Here is a 13077-nt window from a genome sequence, read left to right on the forward strand (position 1 = left end):
TTTTTTTTTTTTTTTTTTTTTTTTTTTTTTTTTTTTTTTTTTTGCAGGAATTTAGTTTTTTAAAAAAAAAAAAAAAAAAGCTGTCACTTTGTTTCTGCCTGAAAATATCTCTATTTGTGAGTGGTTCAGATCTGCAGAGCGAAGGTTTGTCAAAATTAATTCTGACTCGTTGTGTTCACCTGTCACACGTCTTTAAAATATTCATTAAGCGTGTCTTTTTAGGAAAAAGGGAACTGAATAAAATCCAACTTTTTAAATTATTCATCTAAACAACACAACCTGTTTATATCATATTGCTTTTGATGTTATTTTTGTCACCGGTATGCAAGACTCCTGACTGCCATAGATTTATTAGACAAACTGTATTTAACCCCTGAGGTTTCTAACAAGCCAACAGGACGACGCTTAATTGACAAATATCACACTTTAAGACATCCTAAATAATACTGCTTGGGTCAATGCCAACAGTGGAAAACGTGGGATTAATGACATAAAACAAAGAAACATAAATTCAGTAAAAAGCAGTTTGGAAATGAAGTGAGTTCTTTTGAAAGATTCATGAACGTAACTCGCAGTAATAATGCAGTCATGGAGCTCCGTTCACAATCAGATTATGCAACACGATGCCTGGTTATGCAACAAAAAATATTTATAGGGTTACATAAATATATCTGCTGGAGGAGAAATGCTTCAAGGGGAGCATGACTTATACTTTGTTCTAAAAAGTGAATTGTAAACCACAAATGAAAAAAATACTGCCATTCACTTAAAGCAGCTGTATTTTATGACAAAAGTACTGCGCATCCAGAAAGTATTCATAGCACGCCACTTTTTCCACATTTTATGTCATAGCCTTATTTGAAATTATAGTCAATTAATCTATTTCCTCAAAATTCTACACACAATACCCCATTGTGACAATGTGAAAAAAAATATTTTTTATATATTTTTGCAAATTCATTAAAAATAGAAAACTACAAATTCGCATTTACGTGAGTATTCACAGCCTTTGCCATGAAGTTCCAACTCGAGCTCATACTGTTGCCACTGATCATCCTTGAGATGTTGCTACAGATCAAATTCCACCAAAGTAAATTCAGTTGATTGGACTTGATTTGGAAAGGCACACGCCTGTTTATATAAGGCCCCACAGTTGACGGTGCATGTCAGCACAAACACCGAGCATGAAGTCAAAGGAACTGTCTGTAGACGTCAGAGACAGGGTGGTGTTGAGGCACAAGTCTGGGGAAGGAGACAAACTTCTGCTGCAGTGGTCTCCATCGTTTGTAAATGGAAGAAGTTTGGAACCACCAGGACTCTTCCTAGAGCTGGCCGTCTAAACAGAGCGATGGAGGGAGAAGGGCCTTAACCCGATGGTCACTCTGTCATAGCTCTAGCGTTCCTCTGTGGAGAGAGGAGAACCTTCCAGAAGAACCATCTCTGCCAGATGAAAGCCACTACTAATGGCACATGGCAGCCCGTCTGGAGTTTCCCAAAAGGCACCTGACGGACTCTCAAACCACGAGAAACAAAATTCTCTAGTCTGATGAGACAAAGATTGAACTCTTGTGGTGTGAATGCCAGGTGTCATGTTTGGAGGAAACCAGGCACTGCTCATTACCAGGGCAATTACTATCCCTATAGTGAAGCATGGTGGTGACAGCATCATGCTCTGGGATGTTTTTCAGCAGCAGAAACTGGCAGACTAGTTGGGATAGAAGGAAAGATGAATGTACAGAGACATCCTGGATGAAAACCTGCTCCAGAGCACTCTTGACCTCAGACTCAGGTGATGGTTAATTTTTCAGCAGGACAACGACTCAAAGCACATGGTCAAGATCTCAAAGAAGTGGCTTCAGGATTACTCTGTGAATGTTCTGGAGTGGACAATCCAGAGTCCAGACTTGAATCTGAGTGAACATCTCTGGAGTCATCTGAAAATGGCTGTACACAGACGTCTCCCATCTAACCTGATGGAGACTGAAAAATATTGCAAAGAAGAATGGGCAAAACTGAAAGGTGTGCTCAGCTTGAAGCATCATATTCAAAAATATTTGAGGCTGTAATTGCTGCCAAACGTGGATCAACAAAGTATTAATATTGAGCAAAGCCTGTGAATATTTACGTAGTGATTTCTTAGTTTTCTATTTTTAATAAATTTGCAAATATCTTAAATCTTTTTTCACATTGTCATAATGAGGTATTGTGTGTAGAATTTTGTGGAAAGAGATTAATTTAATACGATTTGGAATAAGGCTGTGACATAACAAAATGTGGAAAAAGTGCAGCATTGAATACTTTCTAGATGTCTGAACACTTTCTGTGAAGCATCTGCAGCTTCGTGTTTCTAACAGCAGGGGGCAGCAGAACTTCACAAAAACAAGCTCCTGGCTTTTATCTCTCCACATAACATCTGTCAAAAACAGTGTTTAGTTCTGGTGTGAATCATAACAAAACAAAGATTAAGCATTTTTTAAATATTCTGTTTTTATAAAGCAGTTTTGGCACAAACCAAGACAATGGTTTTGTTTCATGGAAAATATTTCCACTTAAGTGAAAAAAGAGAAAATATCAGGGAAAAAACACTATAAGATAGTTTAAAATATTCTGTCCTTTGGGAGAATAAATGAAGCACATACTTTACAGAAAACAACTTATAAAAACACTTTCTTTTCCATTTTGAAACGATTCACATTAAAGATGAGTCCACATGTTTTTGTCTAAATTTTGAAGAAAGAAAACTGATAAAACTGTCAGACTGGATATTATCGGCTTACAGTTTAATTGCAGAAAACATAGACAATAAAACTTAAGACTTAGTGATCAGTCATTTCTCAGTAAAATTATATTTTACACTTCTGCAACTCTGCAGTCCGACCGCACATCTGTAAACATCTGTAGGCTGTCAGGACGAGAACGTGTCTCAGGAAAAATGTGTTCAGGTTAAACCTTCTGAGCACAAACTGCTTCTGATGTTTAAACACCAAGCAGAGAAGATGAAGAGGTATGAAGCTAAAATAAGCAAATGGCTAACTAAAAGTAGCAAATGTGCAGGTATAAGTATAAAAAATTTAGCTAAAAGTTAAAAATAGCAAAAAAGCTACCTACAACTGAAGGGAAACAAAGTAACAAAACAACAGATATAAATTAATTGTAGCATAAGGGTTTTTAAAAGGTAAATGTATAAAAATTCTAAATAAAAATGTCAAAAGGCTATGTAGAAGCTAAAACTTGCTAAATAAATCTACACAGGTAGAAGTTTTACAATGCTAGGCAAAAGTAGCAAAAACCTAGCTAAAAGCTAAACCTAAAACAAGATTAGGGAAAAGCTAAATGTCCAAAACAATAGCTACAAGATAAAAATAGCAAAATGCAAGGTAATAGCATCAAGAATAGCTAAAAGCTAAAGGAGCAAAAGGGTAGCTCAAGTACCAAAATCATAGCTTAAAATTAAAAATAGCAAAAAGCTAGGCAAAAGTAGTAAAAGGCTAACTAAAAGCTAAATGTAGTTCAGGGTTAGCGGAAAACTACAAATAGCAAAACAATGGCTATAAGCTCAAGTAGCAAAAACATAGCTCAAAGTATCATATGCACAGCTAAAGGTTAAAGTAAGAAAAGACTAAGTAGAAGATAAAAGTAGCAAAAAAAGTTACAAGTATTACAAAGCTACTTAAATGTAGCAAAAGACTGGCTAAAAGAAGTAAATTACAAGCTAAAAGTTAAAAGCAGAAGAAAAGATAATAAAAGTGGCACACTGATGATGCTTATTAAAAGAAAAATATTTCTGAAGGAACTGAAGAAGTCTGAATGTGTTTCTAAGGGAGACAAATATTAGTAAATTAATAAAAAAATATTAAAACATATAAAAGTAAAAAATAAATGGCACAGCTCCCATTTCCTGAATGAGTTGAATGTTTCGATTAAAAAAAAGCTAAATTAGTTCCAAGTATGTATACGTAGTTAGGATAAAAAAAACCAAGAACAAAAACAGGGAAACAATAAATGAGTTTTTTAGTATGTGGTTGTTTGCTGCATAAAGCTTTTGATTAAAGTGTTTTATTTTAGCAGAGGAAAATTACAGAATAAAGCCAGCTGCTCAAAGTGCTTCTACCTTTCCAAAATGACAGAGCAGCTTGTTGAATGTCACTTTTTATGTAATTCTATTGTCAGAAGTGTTAGAAGATGTTAGAAGTTAAAATGGGCACACTCTGAAAGTGCAACACAATTACAAATATTCAGCCTATTTGTTCTGGCAGCTCCCAAAAACGTTCCACCTTGGAACTGAACATAAAATCGTCATAAAATCACATCATGAACCCAACAAGCCCTGAGTTGTGGAGCCACAGGCTCACCTTGCAGCTCGGAGTTTTTCCTGAAGTCATCAAGGCACTGAAGGCTCTCCGGGTTCTCGAGGGCCAACTTGTTGTTGAGGAACCAGAAGAGAAGAGTCACGAGGACGATGAAGAGCGCGATGGCTGTCAAAAAGCCCAGCACCTCTGGAGAAACTGAGACACAGAAAAATATTGAAGTGACGTCACAACAACAATAAACTGAAATAAATTATAGGATATTACACTTTTTTAAACTCTAAACAAATGAGAACTATTTGATTTTTTTGGATACAATTAGCTTATCAAAAGCTAACACAACGAGATGAAACAATATAAAAGCTGCTAAAAATGTTTTTTTTCTTTCCTGTCCAGCAAACTGCTTTCAGTTTTTATTGTTCAATTTGTTAAAATGTTATTGATATTTTACAACAACAACAACAACAACAACAACAACAACAACAACAACAACAACAACTTTGTCGCTATAAACTATTAAGTTTTGTTATTTTTACCAAATAATTCTAACAGTATGCTGAGGTGCACTTTCTTCGGCGTACCTAATTCATTTTAAGCTTCTGTAATGCTAGAAATAGCTTATAGCTACTTTGTTGTGCTAAATTTAGCTTATAGCTACTGTTTTGCTGGTTATAGCTAACAGCTACTGTTTTGATAAGTTTAACTTACATCTACTATTTGCTAAATTTAGCTTATAGCTACCATTTATGGTGGTTTTAACTTATAGCTATGGTTTTGCTAAGTTTAGCTTATAGATACTGTTTTGTTGGTTTTAACTTATCGCTACTATTTGATAGTTTTAGCTTATAACAAATGTTTTGCTGGTTTTAGCTTTTGTTTAGCCAATAGTAGATTTTTTTCCCACTCATTTTAACTTGAACAACTCAGTTCCACCTTCCTCCGTTCTCTGAGGAGATACAACCTGCTGGTCTCTATGGTAACGAGTGCAGGTGCAGCATCACCAATCAGATCTAATTAAACTCAATAGGGACAGCCACACATCAACAGTCTCCTTTTGGTCCTGATGTAAATGTCATTAAAGAAGCAGACAGGGTTTGTAGATTTAACCGTGACAAGTACACGCTCGGTGCACATGTATGACCTTCAGCAGCTCCGTGAAGGGAACACGCCCTCGTCACGAGGAGGCTGCTAGGCATCAGGATGCTGTTTTTTCCTGTTCTCTCTGCTGCACTCAACAAATAATTTAATTAAATCACCAGTTGCATTTGTATTGCATAATTAAGAACATTTTAACTCTGATAAACTTTAAAATTTCACCAGAAATCATTGCTTGGTTCCAGATGTCCATTCTCAGCCAGGTTCTCCGTTGATTTCAACTTTTGATTATGAGAAATCACGTGGTGTAAACAGAGTGAAGTAGTAAGAAGTTTACAGTGATTTCTACCAGAGTGATGAGCTAACGGCTAATCCAGTGTAAACTTTTTCTCTTTAAACAAAGAGGCAGTAGCAGCCAGCTGTAGCGCTTCTAGTGCCACCTGGAGCACGTTTTGCAAGTTCACCATGATGTTCCCGTTAGAATAACAGCATAACGTGAATTTGATTCAAACCATTTTAAGATTAAAATATCTTTGTCCAAACTGGGGTTGATCAAAGACTTATCTACAACAGGTAAGATAATAATTGCTCATGTCCCAAATATCCCTTTAACACCAGGTCTGAACGAAGACAAAAAGATGAAATTAAGAGGGAAAAACCGGAGCAATGTAACAGATTTTTACTGCAGTTTGGGGACTTTCTGTATTCACTTTAAATTATATCTGCTGAACTAAGTTTCTATTATGAATGAAGCTTTGCGGATAACCCATTTGGGTCAGCTGCTACAGTGCAAATGGACCATAATGAGCTCATCTGGTCTGGAAGCCATCTTGTTTTCTAATCAGTGCTGATAAAGATGCCTGCTGGTACGTAGAGTTTCAGCACAATGCCTCCGTGTCATAGTTAATGGAAATAACTGAAAAAATTGGCTGTCTGCAGCGGATCAGGTTATTTTTTATTTTTTGGGGGGTAATTAAATGTTCTGTGTCAAGAATGAATGAAGCAGATTTCAGGCTCAGAGGATGAATAAGAAGTCTCTTAAATGAACAAATTGATGAACAAGAACCTTACGTGGATGTTTCAGCTCGTAAAAACGTGTTGTCGGGGTTTTACAGATTATTGCAGTCACCTCATCGTGTCTGGTCACATGTTGGTGTTTGAGCAGGAGGCGTTCTGTCTGTGCACACTGTACCGACTAAATTATTCACGGCCCAGATGGAACTAGAGGAATTCTGCTCCGAATAAATCCCTAAATAACTCAAAACAGGAGAAGATTCCCAGAATTCAGTAGCACTTTTTTACTTTTGACTTTAAGACCTAAAACAACAGCAGTTTGTTTGATTTTAAAAGTAAAATTCTTCATTTTACTTAATTAAATAAAAGTTTAAAATGAATCCTTCGTCTTTAAAGCTGCTGGAAACACTGCGGTACCAGTGCTGATGTAAGTGCTTTTAGTCTCATTTCCCCCATTTGACTTATTTCACCAAATCAGCATTAAGCCATTAAAACACTGAGAATAACCTTTAGATGAAGTGCGTGGGACTGACCGATGAGTCACCGCAAGTACCGTCAATAACAGACTTTGTTACACAAGAAGAAAGAACGAATAATGTGGGAATCAGACCATGTAAAGAAAAAGAAAACCCTTTAAAAGACTTTCTGTAGCCGACATCTGTACAGGATTTTTATTTTCTGATCCTATTTCTTTTATTTAGACTTTTCTTGATAAATAACATCCCAAGCCCGTTCGGCTACATAACCGCTCCAGAGCGTTCTGGGTCCATCCAGAGGTGCGCCCTCCTGGTGTCCAGAAACCCTCAAGACCTGCAACCTTCACAATCAAAAGAAAGGTTCAGAACCGCAAACCATTAAATATTAAAATAAAGATTATTACACACTAAAACATGCTGGGTTATTTTCATAATCTAGTTGTTGAGTTTAAGCTGTTGGGTCACAGTTTAGGTTAGTTTGACCAAATACTGGTTCAAACCTTTGGAGCCAGTGGTTGGATTGATAATGAGACATTCCCCAAGACACCATTAAGACAGAAGCTGACCAAACTGTACCAGGATGGACCTGTGCTTTACGATGTAATAAATAACATTAAGATTGTAAAAACAACTTGTTACTCATTGTTTAAACTTGTTATTACATTAGCTGACAGTAGTTTGCAGCAGTGAGCTAACACTAAACCAGATTTTATTTTAACTAAGCAGCTCTTATTAAACAAATGAGCCATTTTAACAGTTTTTGTGTAGAAAACTCGACCAATGACCTGGTAACTGGGAGCTAAACTACCCAGTCCAAATGTGACCGTGCACTGGATTACAAACTGCGTTGTTACATATAAAATCTAGATTATTTCACTCTGAAATCACCATGTACACACACACACACAAAAGAAACTGCTAACATTTATAAGTCTTTTTACATTTTATTACAAAAGAAAAGACTAAATTCTTAAAAAGAGGAAAATAATATTTCATGTTTCCCATTTTAATCAAATATAATCAATAAATTTTGGAGGTCTGTGCGAGTTTTACTTTATTTATGGTAAATTAATAAATATTCCACTTCGAAATGATGAAGCATCGATTTGCTACTTGCATATTATTTGCGTGAACCAAAAGAATTAAAAATATATTTTGGATATTTATTGTGACTTACTGGATTATCTGTATTATTAACTGATACCTTCACATATTTAAAGTTTTATTATTATTTTTAATTAAAGATAAGCCTTTGCTTCTAATTCTCATTGTTCTCAGAACATTTTTGCAAAATACCCAATTTCAATAGGAAAGAAACATGTTTGCAAAACTACACTTTAAGAGTTATATTCCCTCTTAAACTCATAAAAATGTGTTAAATTAAAAATAAGTTAAATTAATGAAGTTGTAAACAATTAATCCAAACTGACCGATGTGTTTTTAGATTTTGACTTCATGATATTCCAATGATTACATATAATATAAGCAAACTTTTTTTGTTTGCATTTTATGCAAACCAGTGACTTTATGGCTGCGAGGTGATCGCTGTAATCACTGCACCACTGTGCTGTCCATGCAGCCTTTTACCTTTCCAAATAAAAGCTCAACTTTAACTCTATCCCTGGTTTGAGGGTGATTTTGTTCTGACGCGTGCTTCACTAAAAAAAAAAAAAAAAATAGAACAGAAACTCTCCACAGGAGCTTTCAAACAGTTTGGTTGTTTTTATGAGTTTCGGCGACAGCATTGACGCTCATTGTCCGACTCTATCACACAATCCTGACCAGCGCTTGGATCTTCAGGAGGACCCCTGACTGGAAAACGTCCAGACCACAACAGCTGAGCAGCTGCACATGGAAAACTAACAGACGATGGTAACAAATATTCTGCTGTCGAGCACAACGTCCATCCTGACACGTCTTTGCGTTCATTTTTAGTTCTGTGTGCATGGAAACGGTTGCTACGTTCGACGATGAAAACCCCCTCAGAACTGCGAAGAAGCCCACGCACTCCCCAGGCAACCCAGAAGAACTCTCAGCACTCCCACTCCCACTCACACCATGCTCTGAAACACAACACCGCCTGTGTGTCCACAAATCTGTCCACCTACAAACACACACCACAGATAAACAAACACTCACATTAATGAGCACACAGTTACACAAGCGGGTCACTCAGCTGGTGTTAGAAGCACCTACTTGTGTGTTTTGTTTGAGTAAAAGAGTTTATGTGAATTTGGATGAAGGCCAAGTGGACAGTCCATCAACTTCCTCTTTTACTAATATGACTCAACATGTTCACATGCAACCCCTAATATGAAGAGGTTGGGATGTTGTGTAAAATGTTATTTAAAGCAGAAAGAAATTATTTGCAATTCTCATAAACCCACATTTTATTCACAATGGAACAGAGTAAACATATCAAATGTTTAGAGTAAAAAACACACATCTCATAAAAGTTGTTCTAGGTCCATGTTTCTCTCTGTGAAGCAGCCCCTCTTCTTTGAACAACTGGCTGTAAACGTCCAGGGCCTGACGAGACCAGTTGATAAATAAACAACATCACCAGTTCGAGGTTTTGGGGAGAATCCCATTCTGGCCTGAAGGAGGATTCAAACTGTTCAACAGTCCTGGGTCTTTGACTGATTTTTATTTCTGGATGGGAGCAGATGTTCTATATACTTTTTTGCATCAATGGAGCCTTTCCAGATGTGTCAGCTACCCGTGTCAGAAGCATTAATGCACCTCCATACCATCAGAGAGGCAGGCTATTTAACTGTGAGCTGATTACAGGCCGGAGGGTCTCACTCCTCTTTAGTATGGAGGACATGACGCCTGAGGTTTCCACTTCTCCACTTTGCTTCAGTCCATTTTAACTGAGCTTTGGTCCAGCGGAGATGGCAGTGGTTCTGCACGGTGTTCACATACAGCTTCCTCTTTGCACAATAGAGCTTTAAGCAGCATTTGTGGGCGTCACAGTGAACTGCATTTATAGAAAACGATTTGTGGAAATGTTCCTGCACCCATGAAGTCATGTCCAGAACAGAACCAGACCTGTTTTTAATGCAGGGGGGCCCCTGAGAGTTTGAGGGTCGCGACCATCTAATATTGACTTTTAGCCTCGTCCTTTGAGCTCAGAGATTTCTACGGATTCTTGAAACATTCTGAGGATATTATGAGCGGAAGATGATGGGATAATTAAAGTATTTCCAATCTTTTGTTGGGGAACATTATTCTGAAATTGTTCCACTAATTGAAACACAGTTGTTCTCAGACCAGATGGACCTCAGGCCATCTTTACTTCTAAAATACTCTTTTTATACCGTTACTGACTAAATGCTTCTCCAGTTGTTTCTTAATCATTCCACTTACATTTATGACCTTTTGATGCTCCTGGTCCAACTTTTTAAAGACTCATTGCTGCCATCAATCACAACATTACCTTATTTAATTCCAATAAATAATAAATTCCCTTAGTTTCAACATTTGATGTTTACTTTGTTCCATAGTGAATAAAATACAGGTTTATGAAATTTGACAATCATTTCATTTTCTGTTAATTTCACCTTCCCACAATGTTTTCAGAGTCGGGGTTGAATTTTTTTTTTTTTTTACACCTAATTAAAAAAAGATTTTGATCCTAAACTCTTCATTCACTCTGGTTTACAACGAGAAAATAAATAAATCACATTTGACAGTGATTCGACCCTAATGCGTGAAAAACAAAGATGGGTTTAAACAGGACAGTGCGGTGGTGATGAATGCTAATGATGAAGGTGGGGAGAGAGAGGTTTGATGCAGGGGTCAGAGGTCAACCTCCCAGAGCTCTGATCTGCCCTACCTTTCCTGACGCAGATCAGCTCATTAACTCCACAGTGGTGTTCGCCACCTGGAAAGACAATGCAGTTTCAATGAGCCAGGTGTGATGGAGGGAACAGAGACAAAACAAGACAATACAGAAACACGTTTAAAACACAATTAGTCACAAACTATTTAAAAGGGACAAAAACAAGACGGGCAGAGGACACCGACAAAATCTGGATGGGGACACTTGTGGGTGTAAAAGATGGTTAAGTTTAAAATAGAGAGCTTTAACTAAGGAACAGTCTTCTGTGGGTCTTGTTGCACAATCTGTGAGTCTCTAGCTCTGCCTGCACATCTGCATGCAAGCATAGTGTATTTTTTTAAGGCATCAAATAACAAACTACAGCTACTGTATTAGATAAATGGATGTTTGAACATTCAGTAACAAGGTGAACAATACATGAATCAAGAAAGAGCAGCACCTGGGATGGAAGAGTTCTTTATTTATATGGAGGCCCCGCCTCCGTTGCTGCCAGCTATGTATGGTGGATTCTTCTTGCTGAAACGTGTTGTCTTTTATCCAAAAGACTGTCCATCGACACTGACACAGTCTTTTGAATAAAAGATGCAACGTTTCAACAAGAAGAATCCGTCCAGAGGACCTGACTGAACTTAGTTAGTCTTGACTAATTGCGTAGCCAAGATAAGCTCATCAGACTGTAAAAAGAAGAGATAATATATAAAATAGCATTCTGTGCATTAACATGCTTATATTAGAACTATAACTAACTTTAGTTGATTCTTATGCTGTAATTCTGTTAAAGTTTTTGTGCAAAATCACAATATATTTTCAGCCTGAGCTCAGGCTGGTGTTCTGCAGCAGCCGGGCCTCCAGACTGTAATTCAGAGCGATTACTCACACTTCTCTGAGCTCTGACTGCAGGTGGAGCTCACACACCCAGAGGCTCAAACTGTCCTGAGACCAGGCTGCAAAAACCCAACCATGGTGGCACAGAGGCCCTTATTTGAATTTTGAACAAAAATAAATTCATGGAAATGAACAATTTAAAAATTATCTGAAAAAGCTCAACATGCTCAATAAGACTAAAACGCATAAAACATGCAGGTCGGTCACTCAAAGACACTTTAATCAAAACAGAGATGTGACAGAGGTGAGCTTTTTATCCTGCCGTCAACAAAAAAAAATACAAATTAAGGCTCATTTCTTGTCAGCAGTCTTTTGAACTAGAATCCTACGATCTCTTAATTAAAGCAGTCAGAGTTAAAACTAAATGTGGCTGTCCATGAAACATGTCTGTGGCGTCTTTTTAAAAGCCACGATGGAGTAAAGCAGAAGCTAAGCCCATTAGCTGCTGGAGGATTCATAGCGCGTCAAAGATTAGTCAGCTTACCGAACAGCTGAGCTGTAAATTCATGTAGCAAATACAGCTTTCTTCCCACTCTGCAGCTGTACTACACGATCCAGTTTTAATAAACACTTTTCTGGTCCTGTATTCCACAATCGTGGAAAATGTTGATTCTGCTAATGGTTCATAAGAAACTTCATGAGAAAAAAAAAAAAAAAAAAAAAAGCTTTCTCCAGGAAATCAAACTAAGACCTCTTAATCAAACGTCACCTTTTTATTTTTAATATTCTACTGAGACAAATTGCTTAACGCCACAGAAATTATTGAATTAAAACTTGTTTGGTGAAAAATGAAAATTATCTGAGATGATCAGCGTTTTTATTTTTGGTGATTTTATCCCCAAACTGCCTGACTGGTCACGTGTCAAGAGTCGACTGATGATTAAACTGTGAATTATAAATACCGGAGACAGAAAAACAAAAAACTGAGAAAAACATAAAATTGTAAGAAGATGCCAATAATCAGTCATTCTAACAAACATCCACTCCTTTTTATGTGTCCAGATGTTAAAAACTTCAGTCGATCACACGTCAAGATGAGAATCTAAAGAGCAACACTATCATTTTATTTCTACGCTGGTTCAAACTAGAACCACGGGAGGTTGTCAAAACTCTGGTTTTAGCTAAAAGTATAATCCTGTTTTGTACATTTTTTATATTTTAAAGGTTTAACATGAAGCGGTCCAAATAAACTACTCTTGGACAAAAGTAGCTCCTCTAGAGGGACTTTAAAATTTTTATAATCAAGCAATAAATCCAACAGTTTTAGACATTTAACTTTTTTTCTGTTTTAAAAAGACTACAGTCCAAATGTGTAAATGATCCTTTAGCTGGAATACTGAACAATGCTGTAATTGTTCACATATTTAACATTGTTTTCTTGTCCCTGATCATAATACATTTAAATATATTTATATAATAGTTAATAATTCATATTATATATATATATATATATATA

At 36.7% G+C, this 13077-nt stretch overlaps 1 protein-coding gene across 1 annotated transcript in view; it reads right to left on the reverse strand.

Moving 5' to 3' along the window:
* syt14a (synaptotagmin XIVa) overlaps positions 1 to 10785 on the reverse strand; it is a gene marked incomplete at its 5' end in the record, with an annotated part of 24905 nt that extends 14120 nt beyond the window's left edge. The window contains 2 exons of the mRNA XM_037694525.1: positions 4353 to 4505; positions 10731 to 10785. Coding sequence (XP_037550453.1) covers positions 4353 to 4505; positions 10731 to 10785 — 208 coding nt within the window. The remainder of the gene's footprint in view (positions 1 to 4352; positions 4506 to 10730) is intronic.
* Between the last annotated feature and the right edge of the window lie 2292 nt (positions 10786 to 13077).

Source organism: Nematolebias whitei, chromosome 21 (genome assembly GCF_014905685.2).
Source record: "Nematolebias whitei isolate Nwh7 chromosome 21, NemWhi1, whole genome shotgun sequence".
Taxonomy (NCBI): Eukaryota; Metazoa; Chordata; class Actinopteri; order Cyprinodontiformes; family Rivulidae; genus Nematolebias; species Nematolebias whitei.